The sequence below is a fragment of the Podarcis bocagei genome (genome assembly GCF_964188305.1).
Source record: "Podarcis bocagei genome assembly, chromosome: 13".
Classification (NCBI taxonomy): Eukaryota; Metazoa; Chordata; class Lepidosauria; order Squamata; family Lacertidae; genus Podarcis; species Podarcis bocagei.
In genome coordinates, this window is record NC_138138.1 from 55830027 (window position 1) to 55856085 (window position 26059).

The following is a 26059-nucleotide window of genomic DNA, read 5'->3' on the forward strand; positions in this document are numbered from 1 at the left end:
TTTCTGCCAAACCCACAAACCTATCCCAAATAATAATAATAATAATAATTTATTCTTTGTACCCCTGCCCATCTGGCTGGGTTTCCCCAGCGACTCTGGGTAGCTTCCACAAAGACCAAAAATTAAAATGTCACCCATTAAAAACTTCCCTGAGCCTTAAGATGTCTTCTGAATGTCAGCAGTGTGGTTTCAAATTGGGTGGGGGGCCATGTGTTGAGATTCTTGTATTGTGGGGGGGAGGATGACTTGATGGCCCCTTCCAACTCTATGATTTGAATGCTTTTATTGGGAATCAAAAGCGGTAGCTAGCCCTTCTTTCAGTACACCCTAACTTTTGAAACACTCTCTCTCCCATAATAAAAAGCAGGGTACTTTTTAACCCCAAATTTGTCTGAAAATTCAGGGGTCTTCTTCTGCAAGTCCCACTTTGCTCTTTAGTTTCCCCTCCCCCAGGGCTTCAATTGTTGTTGTTTTTCTCCTTTAAAAAAAAAATACTATTATTTTGTTTTCCTGACAGGGGTCCTGGAGTTTTCAGGAGCTGAACAACGGGCAGAAATCCGGCAGGTACATCCTTTCCAAGGCGGCTGTGGATTTTGACATTTGAGGGCACAAGAGACTCTTTTAAGAGCTGGAGAACAGGCAAGCAATCGACAGGTGTCCGTTTTATCCTGAATCATAGAATCCTAGAGTTGGAAGAGACCACGAGGGCCATCGAGTCCAACCCCCTGCCAAGCAGGAATCACCATCAAAGCACTCCTGACATATGGCTGTCAAGCCTCTGCTTAAAGACCTCCAAAGTAGGAGACTCCATCACACTCCCTGGCAGCAAATTCCACTGTCAAACAGCTCTTACTGTCAGGAAGTTCTTCCTCATGTTTAGGTGGAATCTTCTTTCTTGTAGTTTGGATCCACTGCTCCGTGTCCGCTTCTCTGGAGCAGCAGAAAACAACCTTTCTCCCTCCTCTATGTGACATCCTTTTATATATTTGAACATGGCTATCATATCCCCCCTTAACCTCCTCTTCTCCAGGCTAAACATGCCCAGCTCCCTTAGCCGTTCCTCATAAGGCATCGTTTCCAGGCCTTTGACCATTTTGGTTGCCCTCCTCTGGACACGTTCCAGTTGGTCAGTGTCCTTCTTGAACTGTGGTGCCCAGAACTGGACACAGTACTCCAGGTGAGGTCTGACCAGAGCAGAATACAGTGGCACTATTACTTCCCTTGATCTAGATGCTATACTCCTATTGATGCAGCCCAGAGACTGCATCCTGGACTGGAAACCCCTTCCTGTTGATTTTCTGCCTGCCGTGTAGGTGCTTTTGGGCTCCAAACCAGCCCCTCAAAAGGTCTGGTTTCTCTTCACCTCCCACAGTGCTCTTCAGCCTTTCCCAACCACCGCTTTAAGAGATGGAAGGGGATTTCCTCTCTCTCTCCCACCCACACGAATTTCCTCTTTTTTCAACCCCTCGATGATGTTTTTTCCTTCCTCAGGCAGAGGAAAAAATCAAGTTTCTGCCTCTTATCAGCTGGTCAGGATTCCTGGCTCCTCTGAGTCTAGGAGGATAATAATAATAATGATGATGATGATGATGATGGTGATGTCTAGTGGCGAAAGCAAGGCTCTTGAGCCTCTCAACACCGCCCTGGCCGGCAGAAATTCAACAGATGGGGCCAGAATTCAAGCTGCACCTGTTGATTGCTGCTTTTAAAGGCTCAGAGCCCGCAGATTCCCGGACTCCTGGGTTCTTTTTTTGGGAGCAGGGAGGTTAAAGGAAAAAAACGTCTGCTTGTCTGCTTTTTTGTGCAAGGGAAAGGCGCTGACAGTGTCCAGAGTTATTTAGAGCAGGAGGAAGGAGCGGGGGGGGAGAGAGAGCTGGGGCGCTTGTGCAACACAATTGTGCAAAGGTTACTGAGTGTGTGTGGTTTGGACTGTACCATCTCCGCCTCCCATTTTGGGTGGTGCTGCTTCCCTAAAGAAATGACTCACCCCCGCCACCAAACTCCCTCCTCCCCACCCCTTTGACCGAAGTTGATGGCTAAGACTGAAATTAGCATTTCCTCTCTGCAATTTAATAATAATTTTTGTTAAGGGCATGGAGGAGGGGGGGGAGCACCTTCCAAAAACTTGGTATAACCCAATCCCCATTCATCCCCTCCTGGGCTGGGAGGAAACATACCCTCCCCACCAGAAAAATAAAAATGTCCTTAAACAAGAAATCCCCCTTTACTTAAAAAACAAAGCAAAAAAAAACAGGGTGGAGTTTTTGCCTCCCCCCCGAAAAAGTCACTTGGTCTTTCCCGGATACCCCCCTCTCCCAACACTGGCCTCTCCCAGGCGACCCCAGTTGGTACGTCCCACTCTTTTTAAAAAAAGAAACTTTCCTAGAAAGGAAAGGTCCATATTCACTCCCCTTCTTATCTTGTCTCTTATTCTTCTGAACCCCACCTCGGTTGGCTCCCCCCTGCTGCTCTTCCTTTCCCCCTCCCGGCGCCCCCCCCTCCGCGAGTGGGCGCTACTTGGTATCTCCCTCGCTCGCGTCCGGCTCTGGGCGCGGCGGCCGCATCACCGGGGCTGGGTGGGGCGGGATCGCTCCGCGCGCTCGGGGAACGAGTCCCGGCCGCCGCCTCCTCCGCTGAAGCTGAAGCCGCCGCTGCGCCTGCCTCGGAAGAGGCGAAAACAGGCACCGCCAGAGCGCGATCCTTCCGCCGCTGGAAGAGCAGCAGCAGCAGCAGCAGCAGCAGCGGAAACGAGTCCCTACCCCCACCCCTCCTCCTCCCCCCTTGCCCCCCCCAGCAAGGCGGCGGCGGGGCTGCAGCAGCAGCAGGTATGTGGGGCCAGGGTGGAAAGGGGAGCGGGTGAAGATGGGGGGGGGTTTCCTTTTTCTCCCGCCCCATAGCCTCCCTCCCTCCCTCTCCCCCCCTAACAATTCCTGCCTGTTGGTTTTTAATCTCCCCCCCCTTGAAGGCTCCTTGCCCCATAGCAACGGGCCCCCTTCATTGCACATGCAACCCCCCCTCCCCAGCTGCCCCATAGCAACGCCCACTCCTTTGCAAAGCGCAGGCCCCCCCAGCCCCAAAGCCCTTCACTCCCCCCTCTTGGTTTATTGCAAGCTCTTTGCCCCCCCCATGTCTCTCCCCCCCCAAGATCCTTTTTTTTCCTCTCCCCCCCTTCCTTAGCAACCGCCCCCTCCAGGAATCTCATCCTGGCAACCTCCTTGCCCTTTTCCCCCACGCCCCATAGCAACCTCCCCCCCCCCCTTTGCAGCAGCAGTAGCCCCCCCTCTCACTCCCCCACTTGGTGGGTTTTTTCCTCTCCCCCTCAACTTTCCTCCCCCCCTGCCAAAAATCTGCCCTTTAAAAGACTTCCCCATCGCCCAAGGAGCCTTCCTAGTCAAACAGCCCCCCCCACATCGCCCCATTTTTAGGCCTCTTTCTGCCCCCCCCCCCAATTTTGCAACAGGGTCTTCCAAATGGAGGAAGTCCGGGATTAATGCATTTGCCCAGCAAGAGACAGGATCCACCCCACAACCTTGCTGTGTAGACCACGCTTTTTTGGGGGGGGTCTCTGTTCTCTCTATTCTTCTCCCCCCCCCCAAAAAAATCTATAGGGTAGCTAGCAGAGATGTGTCCCCCGCCGGACTCCTGGGTTCTCCACAAAGGATGTGGGGCCTACCCAGAGAGAGAAAAGCAGAGGGGAAATTGGGGGGGGGGAGCAGGACGCCTGGGTTCTCTGGACAGATGTGGGGCCGAGAGAGAGAGAATCCATGGGGAGATGGGGGCCAGGACACCTGGGTTCTTTGGCTATAGCAGGTGTGCTTGTGTGTGGGGCCCGGACGCCTGGGTTCTTCGGAAGAGGAACTGGGTGCCTGTTGGGTATGGGGCAGGCTTGCTGCCAAGCGGAGGCAGGACTCCTGGGTTCCTCGGACTCCTGGGTCCCTCGTCTCCCGGAAGGTACAGCTGGCGGCTTCCCCAAGGCCCTCTCCGCTTAATGAACTTGTCTGGGGACCTTTAATTACCGCTAAAGAGGCCCAGCAAGGCCCGCCCTCTTCCCTTGACAGTGGGGCTGTTTGGATGCCTGGAGTTGGCGGACGGCCTCCCCTCTTCCCCACAGAAACAGTGGGGCATAGTGGTTAGAGTGTTTGGGCTAGGAACAGAGAGACCAGAGTTCGAATCTTCCCACTCGGCTTCTTAGCTCCCTGTCTGACCTTGGGGGGCAGTTGCTGCCTCTCTCAGCCTAAGCTACCTTCCAAGGTTGTTGTGGGGGTTAAATGAGGAGGGGGCTACGTGCCGTCTTGAGGGAAAGGGGGGATAGCAACACAATAAGTAAAAATTAAGGGTGAGGGGGCTTTGGGGGGCTTGCTGAGGTCTGATCTGGCACAGCCAACACCCATTTTATCCCCCCCCCCTAGTATTTATATTTTGCTTTGTTTACATTTTAATACCTCCCGCTAGCAAAACAAAAAAACCCTCACGGTGGTGTTGCTTTTCCTTTAAAAACCGCCGTGTGGTTTCGCGCTGTTCCCATTTTACAGATCTGAGGAAGGGAAAGTAGAGTCCGATGTAGCACTGCTGTTTTGGTGACGGCAGGATGCTGCAGGGATGGTGTTGCAAGAGAGAGGGGTGGGAATAACCCCCCCCCAAAAAAAAACCCACTTGAGGCTTTTGCATAGTGTAGAAAATTAAGACACACACCCTCTTAATTTTCAACTTTGGAAGGTGGTGGACTGTCCTTCATTGGAGGTTGTGAAACAGAGGCCTGGCAGGGAATCCTCAGCTGTGATTGCAGCAGCGGGTTGGGATGGATGACCGCTGGGTGGCCCCCAACCCTACAATTCTGCGCTGCTTCTCCTCCCCCCCCCCGATATTATTACGCTTTGCATTTTACGTGCAACTCGGGCGTCCTGGTTCCCAGCCTCCTCACGTCTCCCAATACCCCTCGCTCTCCGAGTTGAGGGTGGAACCCAGGAGTCCTGCTTTTCAATGATGCGCCCAGGAATAGTTAGCTTGCTCAGCTGATGATTTTGACGTGCCTTTTGGGGCGAGGAAACAGCGGGGTGCTTTTTCCAGGCGCCTTTCCCCTCGGACACCCTTCACGTGGGTGTATCAGAGTGGGACACCCAAGGGCGCCGGAAAAACTATATATAACCAATATCGACATTGATGTCCCCAAGAGATGCAATTTGGGGCTGCAAGGTCCATGTAAACTGGTCCTGAAAGTCGCAGTTCTTGGAAGACCAAGAAGAGACCCCCTTTTATTTTCCGCTGCAAGACTTAGCAGGTTCCTAGTCCTCAAGGCCCGGAGGAAAGCCTTTAAAGGCGGCAGGGGGTCCAGGAGGGCAGATTTCCAGATTTCCGCCCCTCTGCGGATCTTGAAATATTTCAGCCGGATGCTCCCGGCATTCCTTTGTCCTTGTTGCTTTTTCTGGCATCTAGAATTTGTGCAAATTAAGTGCCGATCTCAAATAACAAAGGGCACTTAGTGGAGACCACTTAATTGGGCGGCTTGCCCTCTTCCGTTGTGCGCTTGTGAGCGAAGCTGAAAACCGTAGAGCTGTAAAGGGACCCACGGGGGTCATCTAGTCCAACCCCGTGTCTGTATATCCCGGATCGGCCTGATTGTGTGTGCGGAGTGAAGCAAACACACCTTTTTGGGGTCGCTGAATGTGGATTCAATGCCCTTCGGCGATGCTCTTTTGGCTGGCCGGTGTACCGCATGCGCCGGTAACTTCCAGGCTGGACTACTGCAAAGCGCTCCGCCTGGGGCCACCCTTGAAGACGACTCGGAAATATCCAAAATGCGGCAGCCGGAATCCTGGCCGGGATTCCCTTTTAAGATCTCATATAATGCCCCCTGTTCTAAAACAGCTGCCAGTTTCTTTCTGGGCCTGATCCAGGGGGTTTGAACAAAGCCCTATCGGAGGCCACCTCCTTCCCTACAGACCCTCTTGGCTGCTGAGATCAGCGGAGGGAGTCCTCTTCATAGTTCCTTTCCCCCCCTTCAGAAATTAGGGGGAGAGGACAGGGCCTTCTCAGTGGTGGCCCCTGAGCTGTGATACTCCCTCCCCAGAGAGCCTCATTGCACAACTTCCGGCGAACTGTTTCCAATGTTGCGCTTTAACGCCATAACCCAACCTGGGGACCTTAAGAGGGCGGGAATTAAATAAATCATAATGGACGATAAGGAAGGGCAACGCTGCCCCACAGTTGGGAATGCCTAACTCACGGATAAAGGGGATGCGGGTGGCGCTGTGGGTTAAACCACAGAGCCTAGGACTTGCCGATCAGAAGGTCGGCGGTTCGAATCCCCGCAATGACGGGGGTGAGCTCCCGTTGCTCGGTCCCTGCTCCTGCCAACCTAGCAGTTCGAAAGCATGTCAAAGTGCAAGTAGATAAATAGGTACCGCTCTGGCGGGAAGGTAAATGGCGTTTCCATGCGCTGCTCTGGTTGGCCAGAAGCGGCTTAGTCATGCTGGCCACATGACCCGGAAGCTGTACGCCGGCTCCCTTGGCCTGTAAAGCGAGATGAGCGCCGCAACACCAGAGTCAGCCACAACTGGACCTAATGGTCAGGGGTCCCTATACCTTTAACTCATGGATAAGGCATTGTTTTGGTTTGCAAGCCAAGAAGTTGCTGTCGTCATCACCTGGCGAATCTGTGGAACTCCCTGCTGCAGGATTGGACAAATTCACATTTGAGGAGAGGGCTGTTGACGGCTGCTAGCCAGAACGGCTGTTCTCTGCCTTCGCATTTGGAGGCAGTAAGGCTTCTGAAAACTGCGGTCTTGTGTTCGAGTCCTGTTTACGGGCCTCCCTCTGGGACGTTTGCCTAGCCGCTCCGATAACAGGATGCGGGCAGACTAGGTGGGCCTTTGGAGAGTCTGTTACAACAGCAAAACCTCCATGCCCAGGCGCAGTCTACCTGCGACTCCCCAGCGAATGGGGAGAGTGATGCTTTCGCACTCGGATCATGCTGGGGGGGCGGATTTCCCATTGCGAGTATCTGCCGCTGTGAGATGTTGGGCTAGAGGGGCTCATGCAGTCAGGGCTGGTGGGAGTTGTAGTCTGGAGCGGCGCCCGTTTTTTTTTAACAGAAAAATCAAACAGGTTTGGAAGCGATGTGTTCTTCTTGCTGAGCAACGCTCCTTACAAGCTTTTGCCGGAGAGATCAGAGCTCTGCGCATCCGCCTTCTCCTGATCCGCCCTCAACAGGGGGTCCGAAAATCAGGCGTCCTCGCCGGACCCCAACCGGGCGCCTGGCTTTGTGCTGCAAAGCGCCGAGAGAGGGCTTTTGATCGCGCCCAGGAGGGCACTGTGGCTTGGCTCAGCGCCTGGGATGTTCCCAAGTCCCTTTCTCCTGATCCGAGGAACCCAGGAGTCCGGCTTCCCCTCTGCCTTTAACCCACGAAACGCCTTGCTTCCCCTGCCTCGCTGCCCACTAACGTACCGCCCTGTGCAGGGAGAAACGTAGTTTTCCAGGCTGCCTTGAACTCATCCTCCTCCGTAATCCCTCTGTAATCTCGTTTACACTTGCCAGGAGATTTGGCTCGGCTCTCGCCTGTTTGTTTATTTTGCCTAATGCACTTTCTCTAACGAAGCAAATGAGATTGGAGATTAAGGCGTATAAGCCTCGGGATCTCTGCCCTGGTGTGGAAAAGCATCATCGCCCCACATCTCTCTGTGCCACGCCGCGGGGGCACCTCTGAGCCAGCGCACCCGTTTTCCCGGCCCCCCCATTTATTTATTGGGAATTGGGGAGCTCAGCTGCTGCAAATCCATCTTGGTCTCTGGGCTCCCCCCCCCCACATCCCATCGCCACGGCAACCGCCAGCTGGAGTTTAAAGATGCTGTTCTTGTGTTTTGTGCCGGGAGAGGTGGCGGTGGGGGTCCGGTTGCCATGGTGACGACACGGGACCCTCTCTCTTTTATTTGGCTTTCCCGAGGGGGGGGGGAGAGAGAGACCCCCTCCCTGCGCACCATTTTTGGTTTATTTTTTTCGGGGGGGGGTGTTTTCTGCTTTCCGGGAGGAGCAAAGCCACCTCTGTTTTGCGCCCCCCCTGCATTTTGGGGGGGGCCTCTCTATCCTCCAAAGCAAATATTGGGCGGAGGGCAAGAGTGGGGGGGACGTTAGCAGGCCCCCTTGCAATGGCTCCTTCTTCTTTTTAATATACATTTTTATTAATTTTTTGAACATATCATTTCCAGAAGTCATTTAACGTACATTTTTATCTTATAGAATATTCAATTGCCTCTGAAGATTTTCCATTCTTTTATCATTTCTTCATTTCTCTTATTACTTTTAATTATCCTTAACTAATATCCTCTTCGTGATCTTCCTTGCGATATTTCGCGTCATCCTCCTTCCAGAACTTCTTGCAGTCCTGCTAGCATGATCTGTTTATTACAATTGCTTTTCAGATAATTCAGATATTTACTCCGGTCCTCTGGTCCCGCAGGTTTCGAATCCTTCCTGTCAGTTTGTCTAATTCTGCATAGTCTTGCAATGGCTGGGGAAACCTAGCCAGATGGGCGGGGTATAAATAATAAATTATTATTATTATTATTATTAGGGTCCACGTGGTCATCTAGCCCAACCCCAACTGGAACCCAGGAACATTTTACTGCCTCCAGCCACAGAGGCACAGCCCCAGACCTCTTGGCCCTGCAGTGGCAGGCAGTTCCAAAGGCTAGGTCCTTCCGGGCTCCTAAAAATTGTACAGAACGGACCTGCTCCTGACAGGCTTACCTGCAGCGAGGCCCTCTCTTGCTAAGCGCAGGATCGCTTGGGTGCATCACGGTGATATTTTCGAAGACCCCCTGAAGCTGTATAGGGCAAGGGTAGGCAACCTAAGACCCGGGGGCCGGATCCGGCCCAATCGCCTTCTCAGTCCGGTCCGTGGACGGTCCGGGAATCAGCGTGTTTTTACACGAGTAGAATGTGTGCTTTTATTTAAAATGCATCTCTGGGTTATTTGTGGGGCACAGGAATTTGTTCATTTTTTTCCCTTCAAAAAAATATAGTCTGAGGATGAAGTTAACGGACTATGCAGAACTAGATAAACTAACAGGAAGGATTCGAAACCGGTGGGACCAGAAATTCACGGAAGACTGGAGTAAATTTACGGACTGTTTGAGAAGTATTTGTGAAGATCAGACGACGTTTGTAGGTTTGCAAGAAGTTTTGTGAGGAGTATTATTGGAAGTATTGCAAAAATGGAGAAGGGGGAGGATGATTTGTTAAGAGATGCAATATAAAGTTAAGAAATGCATAAGAAGTGGTTAAAACGGTGGATCATCAGAGGTGCTGATGGAAGTTTAAAAAGATTGTATAAGTGATACGTTTTGTGGTATATTTTATAATTTATATGTCCAAATTAATAAAAATTGTTTTTTTAAAAAAAATAGTCTGGCCCCCCACAAGGTCTGGGGGACAGTGGACCGGCCCCCTGCTGAAAAAGCTTGCTGACCCCTGGTCCTAGGGCGTTGCACGCCCCATTGCCAAGCTGATACAGCCCCATTTGAAAACAAGCACCTGCCCCCCTGGCAGTGTAGCTCATCGGGCAAAGCGTTGACGATTCCGGATCTCTACTTTCCCCTGCCTCCATCTGTAAAATGGGCGCAGCTATTGCTCGAGCAAGGAAGACCGTACGAAGCAGTTTTGCAAGCAGAAAGCGTTCTCTGTCGGGCTTTGGTAACCCCAACGGTCACCTTGGGGGGGGAGTCGCAGTTACCCCCGGGGACGGGGGGGTGTTCTTAGTTTCCCCCCCGTGAGCCAAGACGCCTGGTTAGACCCTTCGCTTCGGCCTCCTGGGCGGAGAAGGTGACCCAGGACTTAAGAAGTAAGACTCGGGAGGGGAGCCCCAGAGCTCATCTATCTCAACCCCCCTGCGCTTGCTTCTCAACAAATTAATGGAACCACCTCTTTGCCCCCCATTAAACAGGATTGCGGCCGGCTGAGAGGGGCTGCTGGTCAAGCCCCCTGCGCCCAACTCCACCATGAGCGAACTGGAGCAGTTGAGGCAGGAGGCGGAACAACTGCGCAACCAGATCCGGGTGAGTGGCTGCAGTTGGCAGCGCCAGCCAAGTTTCTAGCCCTCATTGAGGTGCCGGGCTCAACATTTCTTTTTTTCCGGGGATGGAGACTTTGCGGGGTTGAGACACTGAGGTCCAGCGCCGAGGGCCTTCTGGCGGTTCCCTCATTGCGAGAAGTGAGGTTACAGGGAACCAGGCAGAGGGCCTTCTCGGTGGTGGCCCCCGCCCTGTGGAACGCCCTCCCTTCAGATGTGAAGGAAATAAGTAGCTATCCTATCTTTAAAAGACATCTGAAGGCAGCCCTGTTCAGGGAAGTTTTTAATATTTAACGCTTTATTGTTTTTAATACTTGATTGGGAGCCACCCAGAGTGGCTGGGGAAACTCAGCCAGATGGGTGGGGTATAAATTATTATTATTATTATTATTATTATTATTATTTATTTGCACTCACCCCTGCTCTCTTCTCCCTTTCCTTTCCCGCAGGACGCCAGGAAAGCATGTGGGGACTCCACGCTGACCCAGGTGAGGCGAAAGAAACCCCTTGAATATATTTTGCCCCATGCGACCGTCACCTCCAGGCTTGACTACTGTAATTCGCTCTACGCGGGGCTGCCCTTGAAGCTGTCCCAGAAACTCCAGCGGGTGCAGAATGCTGCAGCGAGGCTCCTCACAGGGTCTCTGCCATGGGAGCATATTCACCCAGTGCTTTTCCAGCTGCACTGGCTCCCGGTGGAGTACAGGGTCAGGTTCAAGGTGGTGGTCTTGACCTTTAAAGCCCTTTGTGGCTTAGGGGACCCTCGTACCTACGGGACGGCCTCTCCTGGTCTGCCCCGCAGAGGACCTTCAGGTCCATGAATAATCATTGTTTAGAGGTCCCTAAGGAAGTCAGACTATCCTTCCCCAGGGCCAGGGCCTTCTCAGTGGTGGCTCTGACCCGGTGGAATGCTCTGTCCCAGGAGACCAGGGCCCTGCAGGATTTAACCTCCTTCCATCGGGCCTGTAAGGCAGAGCTATTCCGCCTGGCCTTTAATTTGAATTCAGCCTGATCTTTTATTTTTCCTCCTTCCCTTTTTATGAAGATTTTTATGCGATCCCACAGCTAATTCTCCCCTGGTCTCCTCACTGGCCCAAATAGGACCAATTTAGCCAGCTAACCCTGGAGATCATCTAATGTTTATTGGATGGATTTCCCCCCTAAATTGATTTTTGAATTCTGAATTTATTGTTATTCCCTTTTTAATACTGTATTTTATGCTGTTTTTTTGCTGCATCAATTAAGTGTTTTAAATTTGTTGTTAGCCACCCTGAACCGGGAAGGGCGGAGTATAAATAAATAATATAAATTTATTAAATAAATAAATATAAATTTATTAAATAAATAAATAAAAATTTATTATTATTATTATTATTAATTCCTCCCCCACTTTGAGATGTTGTTGGAAGAAGCAGGCGAGGGTCTCTGGAGGTTGTGTGCGTTGCGCAGAGGTGTTCCTCCTCTCTGGGGGGGGGGCCTTTCGTCTTTTGACACCCCCCTTCTCTTTTTCTCCCCACCCCCAGATCACAGCTGGCCTCGATCCGGTGGGCCGGATCCAGATGCGGACGAGGCGCACATTACGGGGTCACCTGGCGAAGATCTACGCCATGCACTGGGGGACAGACTCCAGGTGAGAGCAAAGGGCGGCGGTGGCAGCTGCCCCTTGGAATTGTGGGATTGGACGGGACCCCCAAAGGCCATCTAGTCCAACCAGGGTGGACAAAAAACAATGTTTTTTTAAAATTTAAATTGAATTTTTAAAATTTAAATTGGATTTTTAAAATTTAAATCAGATTTATTTATTTTTATTTAAATTGGATTTTTAAAATTTAAATCAGATTTATTTATTTTTATTTAAATTGGATTTTTAAAATTTAAATCAGATTTATTTATTTTTATTTAAACTGGATTTTTTAAAATAAAATGCCTTTGGAGGAAAAGTCTTTCTAAATGTAGTTTTCTATTTCATTTGCATTATAGTCCAAAGGCTGTTCATCAGGAAATAAGGATTTGTTTTAAGTTTTTCACATATCCTAAAACTCAGTCTTAAGTGTTTTGTTTTTTAATTGTTTAACCACATCAGTTAACGAACATGGATACATATGCCATAGTGTTGTTATTTTAGTTAAACAGATCGTTTAAATGGTTACTAAGGAAATGATTATTTTTTCTCCTTCCAATGAACTACAGCAGAAAAGTTGCCCAACTATAAACAGTTAACTTATTAAACCTCACGATCATTCCATCATTATCTGTCTGTCTATTTCTAATGGTATAACCAAATCAGCGATTTTTGATGTAACTGTAAAAACTACTCTGAAAATTCTTTGTTCCAGAAATGAAACCTCCATCTGGTTGTAAATATTAAGATTATACCAGCCGGAATGAGTCTTTCTGTAAAAAAAAATAATGATTTAAATCAAGTCTTACTGACTAGCGATTTTTATCGGGATTTAAATCAGTTTGATTTAAATCAAATCCACCTGAGTCCCACCCCCTGCAATGCAAAAGGAGCCAGCTTTGATCTCCTGTAGCATCTATTGGCAGGGCTGGGTGAGACCCCACTCACCTGGGCAGCTTCATCTGCCGGCCCGTGTGGACAATACTGAGCTCAATGGACGCCAATGGGCTTGGTCCCATCTCCCTGTGTTGGGCATGCAGAAGAGGAAAGGGCTTTGGGTCTCCTCTTGTCCCCGAGCGACTCGGAAACCCTCTATCTCACTCTGAGTTCCACCCAATCTCACGCCTCCTCCGTTCGTCCTCTCTCCACCTCCACAGGCTGCTGGTTAGTGCCTCCCAAGACGGCAAACTGATCATTTGGGACAGCTACACCACAAACAAGGTAAGGCCTGTGTGGCTGTCAGTGGGCCCTGTTATTTGGCCCCGGGGGACCCTTCGAGCGTTACCCGGGGCCCTTATCAGTGCCTGGAGAGTGGCCGTATGAGAGCGGAGCCTTTTTGGTGGTGGCTCCCCGCTTGCAGCAAGCTCTCCCCAGGGAGGGCTCTCCTTGCACCTTCGCTTTGCATATCTCTAGGTGCTTTTTTTCCACCAGGACTCTATTTATCCAGGGCCCCTTTTTGTGTGTGAGTGGGGTGTTTGCGTCCGAGTCCTGCCTTTTTGGAACATAAATTTCTTTCTCTTCCGATTTTTAAAAAACGCATCGGTTTATTTGTTAATACAGTCGTACCTCTTCTTGCAAACGCTTCATGTTGCATGTTTTTGGGTTAGGAACGCGGCAAAGCCGGAAGTGTTTACTTCCGGGTTTTGCCGCACGCACAGGAGTGTTCTGCGCAGTTCGCGCATGTGCAGAAGCGCTCTGTCGCGCTTTGCAAGTGCGCAGAAGTGCCGCTCTGGTTAGGGACTTTTCGGGGTGCAAATGGCACCCTGGAACGGATCGCATCCGCAACCAGAGGTACCACCGTAGAGCGTAAGTCGTTCGAGTTGCCTTTGTAAAATTTTAAAAAAGCAACCGAAACGTTTCGTAAATAAGACCATGAGAAGAGTCTGCCGGATCAAGCCAAAGCAGGGTGGAGGGTGGGTCCAATCCAGTCCATAATCCTGTTCTCCCAGTGGCCAACCATTATGGGAAACTGTCAAGCGGAATCGTGTGGCACCCAGAAACTGGTCCTCATGGCTGCAGCCCTCTGAATTGGTCGAATCCAGGTTAGTGGTCCCTCTTGTGGCAGGGAGTTCCACAGTTTAACAGTCTTAAGGCGGACGTCCTTTTATCTTCCCCGAATCTTCCAACAATTGACTTCCTGGGATGTCCGCAAATTCCAGTGTCACGAAAAAGCATTTCGAGTTTAGGCAGGCCTGTCCCCAGACATTTAGAAAAACCAACACGACTTTTAGCCGCTATGTGGCTGGTTTAATTTTTTTGCAGACTTTTAAAGTTGCCGCTGCTGTTTTTCCTTAGCAATCACTTTATTTGCTGTATCCTTTTTCGTACTGCTTTGAAGCATGTTTTTTTTTAAAAAAAAAGCTTCGTAAATTTTGTGAAGTAAATAAACAACATTGGACCCCCCTCCCAGCCAAGAGAATATATTATTTCACAATGATAATTGCTGATAATAACGATCACCGTACTTTTCCACGTATAAGACTATGGTTTCTTTCACTGTAGAATAATGATCGAAATCTGGGCTCGTCTTATACACGGATATAGCAGCTGGAGGGGGTTTCTTTATAATAATTTATTATTTATACCCCGCCCATCTGGCTGGGTTTCCCCAGCCAATCTGGGTGGCTTTCAACAGAATATAAAAATACAATAATTTATAAAGAATAAAGAAGAAATAAATAAAGAATCTCATTTGGGTAGAAACTGTTTCAGAAACTGAAAGAGATCATTTCCGGGGTGCGCACTATCCTGCGCTATCTCTGCAGCTTTCTTATGGCACCTGGAAGCATTGATTTGATCCAAGGTGGGAAGAGTGCACCCAATTATTCTCTGAATTGTGATTGGAAGCGTCCTGGGAGCCAGTGTAGGTCTTTAATTGGAGTCCCCCCAAAATAGGGGGCGTCTTATACATGGAAAAATATGGTACGGTGGTACCTCGGGTTACAGACGCTTCAGGTTACAGACTCCACTAACGCAGAAATAGTACCTCGAGTTAAGAACTTTGCTTCCGGATGAGAACAGAAATTGCGCGGCAGCAGCAGGAGGCCCCATTAGCTAAAGTGGTGCTTCAGGTTAAGAACAGTTTCGGATTAAGAACAGACATCCAGAACGAATTAAGTTCTTAACCCGAGGTAAAGGTAAAGGGACCCCTGACCATTAGGTCCAGTCGCGGATGACTCTGGGGTTGCGGCGCTCATCTTGCTTTATTGGCCGAGGGAGCCGGCGTACAGCTTCTGGGTCATGTGGCCAGCAGGACTAAGCCGCTTCTGGCGAACCAGAGCAGCGCACAGAAACGCCGTTTACCTTCCCCCCGGAGTGGTACCTATTTACCGTATTTTTCGGACTATTGGACGCACCGGTCCATAGGACGCACCTAGTTTGGGGGGGGGAATAAAGGGGGAAAAATTATCCCCCCCCCGCCAGGCGCGGGGCTGGGGCGGGGAAGCCCGAGCTTCCCCCTCCCCCAGAACGGGACCCAGAGCCATGCCGAAGCTGCGCGCAGCTTTGGCATCGCTCTGGGAGCTTGCGGGGCTGGGGGAGGAGGAAGCCTTCCGCCAGCCTTCTAACCAAGTTGGGGGACAGCGGGAAGGGCGCGCTGCGCCTCTCCCGCTGTCCCCCGAGCTTGTGGGGCTGGCGGTGGGGCTCTCCTGAAGCCTGGAGGTTGTGGGGCTGGTGGGGGGGAGAAGCAGGCTTGCTTCTCCCACCCCCAGCCTCCAGATCAGGTCGCGGAATAGCGGGATGGCGGAGCGCTGCCATCCCGCGATTCCCCGACCTGATCTGGAGGTTGTGGGGATGGTGGGGGGAGAAGCAGGCTTGCTTCTCCCACCCCCAGCCTCCAGATCAGGTCGTGGAATAGCGGGATGGCGGAGCGCTGCCATCCCGCTATTCCCCGACCTGATCTGGAGGTTGTGGGGCTGGGGGGGGGGGAGAAGCAGGCTTGCTTCTCCCCCCGCCAGCCTCCCGATCAGGTCGGGGAATAGCGGGGTGGCGGCTCTGCACCTCCCCGCTGTCCCCAGCTTTTGGGTGCAGGCTGCTGCCCGCAAGCCTTGCGAGCCCGCGGGACATCCCGCCGGGCTTGCAAGACTTGGGATAGCTTCCTGAAGCCTGGAGAGCGAGAGGGGTCGGTGCGCACGGACCCCTCTCGCTCTCCAGGCTTCAGCAAAAGCCTGCATTCACACCATAGGACGCACACACATTTCCCCTTCATTTTTGGAGGGGAAAAAGTGCGTCCTATAGTGCGAAAAATACGGTATCTACTTGCACTTTGAGGTGCTTTCGAACTGCTAGGTTGGCAGGAGCAGGGACTGAGCAATGGGAGCTCACCCCGTCGCGGGGATTCGAACTGCCGACCTTCTGATCGGCAAGCCCTAGGCTCTGTGGTTTAACCCACAGCGCCACCTGCGTCCCTTAACCCGAGGTACCACTGTAGGGAGGAAGAGGTGATGCTGATCTGTTGGGGTCCCTGTTTCTTTGTATCTCACGCACCCCCTTTTCCTGCTTCCTGCAGGTCCACGCCATCCCTCTGAGGTCGTCGTGGGTGATGACTTGTGCCTACGCCCCATCTGGGAACTACGTGGCCTGTGGCGGCCTGGACAACATCTGCTCCATCTACAGCCTCAAGACCCGGGAAGGGAATGTCCGGGTCAGCCGGGAACTCCCTGGGCACACAGGTGAGGGGCTCCCCCAAACCCCGCCTTCTTGCCCCCCTCTCGCCTCCTTCGCGAAACCAAACTGGTTACACTGGTACCTTGCCTCTGAAACTCGATCCATTCCGGAAGGCCGTTCTAAAACCAAAGCGTTCCAAAACCGAGGCGCGCTTTCCCATAGAAAGTAATGCAAAACGGATTAATCCGTTCCAGACTTTTAAAAACAACCCCTAAAGTAATAATAATAATAATAATAATAATAATAATAATAATAATAAAAAAATATAAAGCGTCATAAATTTCGTGAAGTAAATAAACAACATTGACCCCCGCCCAGCCAAAAGAATATATTATTTCACAATGATAATTGCTGATAATGATGATTACCATACTTTTCTGTGTATAAGACTATGGTTTCTTTCACTGTAGAATAATGTTCATAATCTGGGCTCATCTTATACACGGATATTGCAGCTGGGGGCATTTTTTAATAATAATATTTTATTTATACCCCGCCCATCTGGCTGGGTTTCCCCAGCCACTCGGGGCGGCTTCCAACAGAATGTTAAAATACAATAACCAATTAAACATTAAAAGCTTCCCTAAACAGGGCTGCCTTCAGATGTCTTCTAAAAGTCTGGTAGTTGTTTTTCCTCTTTGACATCTGGTGGGAGGGCGTTCCACAGGGAGGGCGCCACTACCACAGCAATTTATCATGAATTTTGCCATCTAACGAGACTGTTGAGCCATAAAATGAAAGCAATAATCAAGGTACTGTACTGTAAAATAAATAAGGCAGTGTTGTAGATGCTAAAAATTAAAATTGTTATTTTTCTTACCTGCACTGATGATAGTCGTTGTTTGGATGAGGGGCTTTTATCCATTTCCGCAGTCACATGATCGATTAATCAAAAAAGCCTCAAAAACGCGTAATAAATAGCAAAAACGAAAGCACCAAACTTAATCCGTCCCGGAAGTTCGTTCGACTTCTGAAACGTTCGAAAACCAAGGCACGGCTTCTGATTGGTGCAGGCGCCCCGGAAACAATAGCCGACAGCCGCAACGGACGTTCGGCTTCCAAAAAACGTTTGAAAACCGCAACACTTACTTCTGGGTTTTCAGCGTTTGAGAACCAAGGTACCACTGTACTTAATTTTGCTTTCCCTGTACCCCTTCCCACCTTTCAACCCCAAACCGGGAGGGGTAGCTAACACCGCAGAAGGCAGGATCGGGATTAAAAGTGCCGTTAACGCAAAGGTTTTCCAATAGGACTGATTTAGCCAGTTAGCCCTGGTGATCGTCTAATGTTTATTGAATGGATTTCCCTCATAAATTGATTTTTGAATTCTGAATTCACGTTTTTATACTGTATTTTATGCTGTTTTTTGGTTGCATCAATTAAGTGTTTTAAATTTGTCATTAGCTGCCCTGAGCCCGGTTTACTGAACCGGGAAGGGTGGTTTAGAAATGAAAATTTATTATTATTTTGAGTCCATGGCTCCCTAGACCAGCTGCATTCTTTCCCTGTGGGGCTCAGGAGCCCAGCTAAGTCACCCCTCGCCGCATTTCGAACTCGCTTCCTTGTTGCAGAGGGTTCCCTCGGCCTCTGGTTTCCAAGGGTTCAAATGCCCTACGCTTGGCCATGAGCAAAGCTCGCTGGGCGTGCGACCCTGAGGGGCCCGGTCGCTGCCTCAGCCTAGCCTACCTCGCAAGGACATTATTTGGATTAATAATAATAAATAATAATTATGGCCCCTGGTCTCAGTCGGTATAAGGCACCTTCCTACGCTCCAAGTTAAAAGGATCTAGGGGTCTTAGTAGACCAGAAGCTTAACGTGAGTCTGCAGTGTGATGCAGCAGCAAAAAAGGCTAATAATAATAATAATAATAATAATAATAATAATAATAATAATATCTTTATTGCCAATCAATCAATCCTTTATTAGGCATAGCAAACCACACATTATCAAACAGACACCACATACAAATGGTGCAAAATACGAGCTCAACATAACAAGGTTTGTCCCAGTCCAATCTTTCACTCCAGAGAAAATCAGTTTGCAGAAATAATACAATACACTACCACATTGCCGGTCAATTAAGAACCACTAAATCTCTTTATAATGGCCCAGTCTTTCTACATGGACAACCTGCGTGCAATGAAATTGACCGGGCCTCTCCGCCCTGCCACACAAACCCTCAATCTCATTGCATTCTTGTGTGCTTGTCGCACAACCACGCCAACCCCAATATAGTCACTCGCGCTATATTATTTTCCGTTCAGCAGCCTAACAGCCCCTGGATAGAAACTGTTTTTTAGACTGATTATACTTCTATATCTCCTGCCCGAAACGATCAAGTGGGAGAGAACTGTCTCTGCGTTGGGAGAAAAAACAACAACTGCAGGATATATAAAGATGCAACAAGTAAATTAATAATAATAATAATAAATAATAGTTAAGTAAATAAATACTGTATTTTCTGGCGTAGAAGACTACGTTTTAACCTAGGAAAATCTTCTCAAAAGTTGGGGGTCGACTTATACGCCGGCTACAGCGGCAGCTCCTGCAGCAACTCCCCACCAAAGGATAAAACGACAGCAAATTAAATCGGAGGACACCAAGCTCTCTAAATGAAGCAGAAATACGCTTGAAAATGGGCCCCAGAAGCCCCCGGCCTCTGGGAAGTGGGGTGGATTTCTGAGCCGGACTGGAGACTTGTTTTTTAAATTTTTATTTGGTTTTGTGTTGGAAGAGGGGTAGTCTTATACGGCGAGCATATCCCAAACTCTGTATTTTAACTGGAAAAGTTGGGGGGTGTCGTCTATCTCTCTTTCAAATTGGAACCAGTGAAGGCGGTGAAGGCCCTGTGTGAGTGTCTGGAGGCGGTTGGAGGATGGATGGCGGCTAACAGATTGAGGTTGAATCCTGACAAGACAGAAGGACTGTTTTTGGGGGGACGGGGGGCGGGCAGGTGTGGGGGACTCCCTGGTCCTGAATGGGGCAACTGTGCCCCTGAAGGACCAGGTGCGCAGCCTGGGAGTCATTTTAGACTCACAGCTGTCCATGGAGGCACAGGTCAGTTCTGTGTCCGGGGCAGCTGTCTACCAGCTCCATCTGGTATGCAGGATGAGACCCTCCCTGCCCACAGACTGTCTGGCCAGAGTGGTGCATGTTCTGGTTATCTCCCGCTTGGACTACTGCCATGCGCTCTATGTGGGGCTGCCTTGGAAGGTGACCTGGAAACTACAACTAATCCAGAATGCGGCAGCTAGACTGATGACTGGGAGCAGCCGCCGAGACCACATAACACTAGTCTTGAAAGACCTACACTGGCTCCCAGTACGTTTCCGAGCACAATTCAAAGTGTTGGTGCTGACCTTGAAAGCCCTAAACGGCCTCAAAGGCCCAGGATACCTGAAGAAGCGTCTCCACCCCCATCGTTCTGCCCGGACACTGAGGTCCAGCTCCGAGGGCCTTCTGGCGGTTCCCTCCCTGTGAGAAGCCAAGTTACAGGGAACCAGGCACAGGGCCTTCTTGGTGGTGGCACCTCCCACCAGATGTCAAGGAAATAAACAGCTATTTGACTTTTAGAAGACATCTGAAGGCAGCCCTGTTTAGGGAAGTTTTTAATATTTAACGCTGTATTGCTTTTAACACTTGATTGGGAGCAGCCCAGAGTGGCTGGGGAGACTCAGCCAGATGGGAGGGGGTATAAATAATAAATTATTATTATTATTATTATTATTATTATTATTATTATTATTATTATTATATGCCTAGTCGTCTTATACTCTGGAAAATACGGTAATAATAATAAACTTGCGTTGGGCTGAGGGGGTTAGAGAAGGAAAACAACAGGTGTTGCTCGGCCCATATTCGCCTCTGGCTCTGCCCAGCCCTGGGGTGCGGCCCTCCAAATGTTGCCCAGAGAGGGGTGCGGCCCTCGAGACTTCCCTCTCCGCAACTGCTGCGTTCTTTCTTTCCCAAGGCTACCTCTCCTGCTGCCGGTTTCTCAACGACAACCAGATCATCACCAGCTCCGGAGACACAACGTGGTGAGTACAGTGCCAGGGTGCCCCACCTGACTGGCGCCCCGGGGGGTTGGGATGGATGACCTTTAGGGGTCCCTTGCGAATCCCCGCAGCCCTCTGATTTCTGCGTCTCCTCCTCTTCCCCCCCAAAAAGCGCCCTGTGGGACATTGAGACGGGCCAGCAGACCACCGCCTTCACGGGCCACAGCGGGGACGTCATGTCGCTGTCTCTGGCCCCCGACATGCGGACCTTTGTCTCGGGCGCCTGCGATGCCTCCATCAAGCTGTGGGACATCCGGGACAGCATGTGCCGGCAGACCTTCACGGGGCACGAGTCCGACATCAACGCCGTCTGCGTGAGTGCCGGGGCGGCCGCGGAGGGGGGCAGAATGAGAACGGGGCCTTTTCGGTGGTGGCTCCCCATTCGGGTGCTGCTCTGGCAACTTCCTTACATATCTATAGTTGCCAGGCGAAAACATTCCCCTTAAACCAGCCTGTTTAAACAACCTGTGGCCTTTTAAATGGGTGTCTGTGGACAAGGGGGCATTTTATTTTATTTTTAATTATTATGTTACACATAATGAAGGCCCCTTCCTGATCTCAATAGGCAGGGAGTTCCACAGGTGTAGGTGCCACTACGCGAAATGGTCAGGTTCTTTAGAAACGTGGGGAAAGGCTGTTAATGTGGTTGTTTGTGCCCCACCCTCCAGCCGAAAAGGCTCCCAGAAAAGAAGGCGGTTCCTGCCCCCTGCAGGCTAGAAAATAATAATAGTAATAATGACAGGACACACAAGGAAAAGGGAACAGGGAGGGATGAGGAAATAAATATGGGGCATTAGTTTCTAAAAATGTTCCTCTAATGACCAAATGTTGGTGCAGTCCATAGCAGGAGATGCCCAAGGGACCTGAGGCCATGGGAAGGGGGGCTGCGGGGGCCGTGGGGAGCGGGCTATGGGGGCCGTGGGAAGCGAGGTTCGGGAGCCACAGGAAGCGGGGCTCCGAGGGCCATGGGAAGCGAGGTTTGGGAGCCATGGGAAGCGGGCTCTGGGGGCACAGGAAGTGAGGCTCCGAGGGCCATGGGAAGCGAGGCTCTGGGTCCCAGGGGAAGCGAGCTATGGGGGCCATGGGAATCAGGCTATGGGGGCCATGGGAAGTGGGATATGGGGGCCATGGGAATCAGGCTATGGGGGCCATGGGAAGTGGGATATGGGGGCCATGGGAGGCGAGGCTCCGGGGGCCATGGGAGGCGAGCTATAGGGGCCATGGGAAGCGGGATATGGGGGCCATGGGAATCAGGCTATGGGGGCCATGGGAAGCGGGATATGGGGGCCATGGGAAGCGGGATATGGGGGCCATGGGAGGCGAGGTTCCGGGGGCCATGGGAGGCGAGCTATGGGGGCCGTGGGAAGCGGGCAGTGGGGGCCACGGGAAGCGAGGCTCCGGGGTCCTCTCCCATCCCTGCCCCCCTCCTGATGCCCCCTTCCTTTCTCTCCCCCCCCCCCGCAGTTCTTCCCCAACGGGAACGCCTTCACCACCGGCTCGGACGACGCCACCTGCCGCCTCTTTGACCTGCGGGCCGACCAGGAGCTCATGATGTACTCTCACGACAACATCATCTGCGGCATCACCTCCGTGGCCTTTTCCCGGAGCGGGCGCCTCCTCCTGGCCGGCTACGACGACTTCAACTGCAACATCTGGGACTCCATGAAGGGCGACCGGGCGGGTGAGTAGCGCCGCGAAGTCCCTTTCGAGAAGAAGATGGTTGCGATCCCGGGTGGGGAAAACTCCTTTCCCTCCCCCAAAGTCGCAAGCGTGATGCAGCAGCAGGAAAAAAAGGCTCATGCTATTCTAGGCAAGTCAACAGTCGTTTCCACGCCTGTGTCCAGTTCTGGGCGCCCCAATTTAAGACGGATATCGACAAGCTGGAACGTTCAGAACTGGTATACGCTCCCAAAACTCCGTTTCTGGAAACCACAGGAGAGGAGAGCTGATCTCTCCTGCTCGCGGATTTCCCGTAACGGGCATCTGAGAACAGCCGCTGGCCTGATCCTGGCAGTTTTTTAAAAGAGAGCCTCGTTCCAGCTTTACCCAGAATGGCTGGGGCAACCTAGGGTATAAATAATAAAATCATTCTTGTTATTATTATTACTACTACCCCCTACTGGCTGCCTTGAAGTACCTGCATTGTAAAAATTGGGGACATGCAACGGAAGGGACTTCTTCATGCGTTGCGCAGTTGAGCTGTGGAACTCCCTGCCACAGCGATGGCCACCAAATCGGATGGCTTTAAAAGAGGACGGGGCAAATTCATGGAGGAAGCGAGAGCGATCGATGGGTAACTGGCCAGAACAGCTGCGATCTGCCTCCACGGTCAGAGGCAGCGATGCTTCTGGACCACAGTTGCTGGAAAGGGCAAGAGGGGAGAATGCTGGTCTTGCATTCGAATCCTGCTTGCGGTTTTCTGGGCTCAGTGAGCCTCACTTAGACTGGCCCACCTTTTTGGAGGTCCAGAAAGGGCTGGTGGTAGTCCAAGCCACTGAAATGCGGGGTGGGCAGATGGCCAGAGACTGCTGTACCCCAACTCTTCATCCCTGGAAAGCAGGGGAGGCGATTGAGGTTGAATCCTGACAAGATAGAAGTACTGTTTTTGGGGGACGGGGGGCGGGCAGGTGTGGGGGACTCCCTGGTCCTGAATGGGGCAACTGTGCCCCTGAAGGACCAGGTGCGCAGCCTGGGAGTCATTCTGGACTCACAGCTGTCCATGGAGGTGCAGGTCAATTCTGTGTCCAGGGCAGCTGTCTACCAGCTCCATCTGGTACGCAGGATGAGACCCTTCCTGCCCGCAGACTGTCTGGCCAGAGTGGTGCATGCTCTGGTTATCTCCCGCTTGGATTACTGCAATGCGCTCTACGTGGGGCTACCTTTGAAGGTGACTCGGAAACTGCAACTAATCCAGAATGCGGAAGCTAGACTGGGGACTGGGAGCAGCCGCTGGGACCACATGACACCGATCCTGAGAGATCTGCATTGGCTCCCAGGACGTTTCCAAGCACAATTCAAAGTGTTGGTGCTGACCTTGAAAGCCCTAAATGGCCTCAAAGGCCCAGTAGACCTGAAGGAGCATCTCCACCCCCATCGTTCTGCCCGGACACTGAGGTCCAGCTCTGAGGGCCTTCTGGCGGTTCCCTCATTGCGAGAAGCTACAGGGAACCAGGCAGAGGGCCTTCTCGGTAGTGGCGCCCTCCCTGTGGAACACCCTCCCACCAGTGTCAAAGAGAACAACAACTACCAGACTTTTGGAAGACATCTGAAGGCAGCCCTGTTTAGGGAAGCTTTTAATGTTTGATGCATTACTGTATTATAATATTTTGTGGGAAGCCGCCCAGAGTGGCTGGGGAAGCCCAGCCAGATGGGCAGGGTATAAATAATAAATTATTATTAATTATTATTATTATTATTATTATTATTATTATTATTATTATTATTATTATTTTGCCAAGCAACCTTCCATCACAGCACCAACGAAAAATATTTTCGGAGTTTCCCACGTGTGGAATTTGAGCCGTAATGGCTGTTCCCGAGAGTTTCTCACCCGAAGGTGCATATGCTAGGAAACATGCGTGCGCACCTCCCGCTTCTCTTGAGGCTTCAGCCGTGAACCCTGCATTGCTCTGGGGGTTGGGATAGATGACCCTCCGAGGTCCCTTCCAACTCTGCTATTCCACCCCCTTGCACGGTGCAGACATTCTCCTCCATTGGAACATTTTTTAATAGGTGGCCCCTCACCACGGATTCTTCAGCTGCCGGTTCCTGCAGGGGGGGCTGGGCTGAATGACCTTTGGGTGCCCCGACCAATTCCTCTCCTTCCTCCCTTTCCTTCCTCAGGGGTCCTCGCCGGCCACGACAACCGCGTCAGCTGCCTGGGCGTGACGGACGACGGGATGGCCATCGCCACCGGCTCCTGGGACAGCTTCTTGAAAGTGTGGAACTGAGCCCCCCTTGCTCTGGCTTGGGGGGGCGGGTACAGTGTGGGGAGGGAGAAAAGCAGGAGGGAAAGCCCTTGACGCCCCCCCTTCCCTCCCCCCAATAATCCAGCCTCTTCCCCCTCCTCTCCTGCCGCCTTGAAGGGGGCCCTGTGGCCTTGAACCCCACAAACACTTCCCCCCACCCCAACTTTTTGTCGTCCTTTTTATTTTTTCCCTGCTCTCGTTTTTAAAATGATGTCCCGACCGAGCCAGATTTCCGGCACGGAGGAGGAGGAGGAAGAGGCTGATTTCTCTAGCGGTAACACACATTTTTTTGGGGGGAGGGGGGGCCCTGTCTTGGCCGCGTTTGTCTCTCCTATAGAGTATAGGGAACTTCGGTTCGGTTTAAAGAAAGGATTGGGGGCTTATCGTTAGGGTTGAAGGGGTCCAAGCATTCCCTCCTCCTCTCAAGAAGCAAAATTGGGGGGGGGGAGGGAGAAAGAGAGCCAAGGCCATCCCATAACGGTTTCCAAACATGGCAGCAGCATCCTTCATCCAGGGACCAGGGGCTAAGCTTGCCTTTTTTGCAGGGGAAGGAAATTTTTGGGGGGAGGGAGGCAGAGAGACTCCTAATTCTTCCTCTCTCTCTCATGCCCAAGAGATGCTTACTCCCCTTTATTCGCAAGCAGGGGAGGCCCCGATCCGAGGCAGGCCCAAATCTGCAGTGTGGCAACCTTTCGTGTCCCCTATTTCCCTCACTTTCCGCCCCCCACCCCGTCTTTCAACATCCTCCTTCCCGGTGGTGCTTTCAAGGAATTCGTGGCAGCCGCAGCCGTGGCCTTGTTTCCTCCTAATCCGTGGCTGGTTTTTGTAAAAAAATAAAAAAGAGGAGCGTGGCGGCGCTGGGGGACCCCCGCCCTGCCCCGGCCGTGGTGGTGGGGGGTCCGTGTGTAAACCTGTAAACAACAGAAAACCAACCACGACGTGTCTGGCGTTTTGTCATTTGTCATTGTTTATTAATTTGGGGGGGGTGGTATTTGGAGTCGGGGGGGGGGGAGTTGAGCAAGTCGGCCAGCTTGAAAGGTTTTTTTGGGAGGGGGTGGAGGGGAGGTGCTTTGATTTCACACTTGCCCTTTCTTCCAAGACGGGTCGTGCAGGCATGCCACAGAAAAGACCTTTGTGGAATTTTAGCAAGGGCGAAACCCACATCTATAGGGTAACTGTGCACAGTGCACTGGTTGACTGGCCGTAAAAAGTATATTGGAGATTTTGGGGATGGGAAACTGGAAAGGTCAAGGGATGGAACGACAAGAGGCACTCTGATAAGACGCTTGCAGAATTCTGCACGGCAAGGAGAAATAATTTGCTGTAATTAAAAGCTTGGTGGATCAGGGGGATGCTGTGGACGTGCTGTATTTTTCGCTCCATAAGACACACCTTTTCCTTCCGAAAAAGTAAGGGGAAATGTCGGTGCGTCTTATGGAGTGAATGCGTGGTCCCTGGAGCCAAATTGCCCAAGGGCAAAAAGCAGATGATGCTTCTTTTTTTTGAAAGAGGGAAGTAGGTGTTGAAATAAAGCCACTGACCATTTGCCGATTGGGGAGAGAGATAAGGGACGCTAGAGATAAAGGAGGCTGCCTGGGGGGGGGTAAAGACAGCAAACTTGCAAAGGGGGGAAACAGGAAGACCAAAGCAATGAGGAGAGAAATTATCAGAAAAGGAGGAGCAAA

At 51.2% G+C, this 26059-nt stretch overlaps 1 protein-coding gene across 2 annotated transcripts; it reads left to right on the plus strand.

Annotated features, from left to right (window-relative positions):
• The first annotated feature begins 2680 nt into the window (after positions 1–2680).
• On the plus strand, positions 2681–25306 carry GNB2 (G protein subunit beta 2). 2 transcript variants are annotated; one of them, XM_081168084.1, is made up of 10 exons: positions 2681–2825; positions 9939–10050; positions 10514–10552; positions 11588–11694; positions 12843–12906; positions 16193–16355; positions 20322–20388; positions 20519–20720; positions 21871–22087; positions 24250–25306. In XM_081168084.1, the coding sequence occupies exons 2-10, from the start codon at positions 9994–9996 to the stop codon at positions 24354–24356; spliced, it is 1023 nt and encodes a 340-aa protein (XP_081024210.1). In that variant the 5' UTR covers positions 2681–2825; positions 9939–9993; the 3' UTR covers positions 24357–25306. The 2 variants fall into 2 exon arrangements, with proteins under 2 accessions (XP_081024210.1, XP_081024211.1); XM_081168085.1 differs by having other exon boundaries at positions 2805–2825; positions 9936–10050.
• Positions 25307–26059: the final 753 nt, after the last annotated feature.

Bases quoted from the DNA above. Each gene is read 5' to 3' on its own strand.
- GNB2 (XM_081168084.1), top strand. From the start codon at position 9,994: ATGAGCGAACTGGAGCAGTTGAGGCAGGAGGCGGAACAACTGCGCAAC. The intron at 10,553-11,587 runs GTGAGGCGAAAG...CCCCACCCCCAG, and splicing joins GGGACTCCACGCTGACCCAG to ATCACAGCTGGCCTCGATCC. The intron at 16,356-20,321 runs GTGAGGGGCTCC...TTCTTTCCCAAG, and splicing joins GGAACTCCCTGGGCACACAG to GCTACCTCTCCTGCTGCCGG.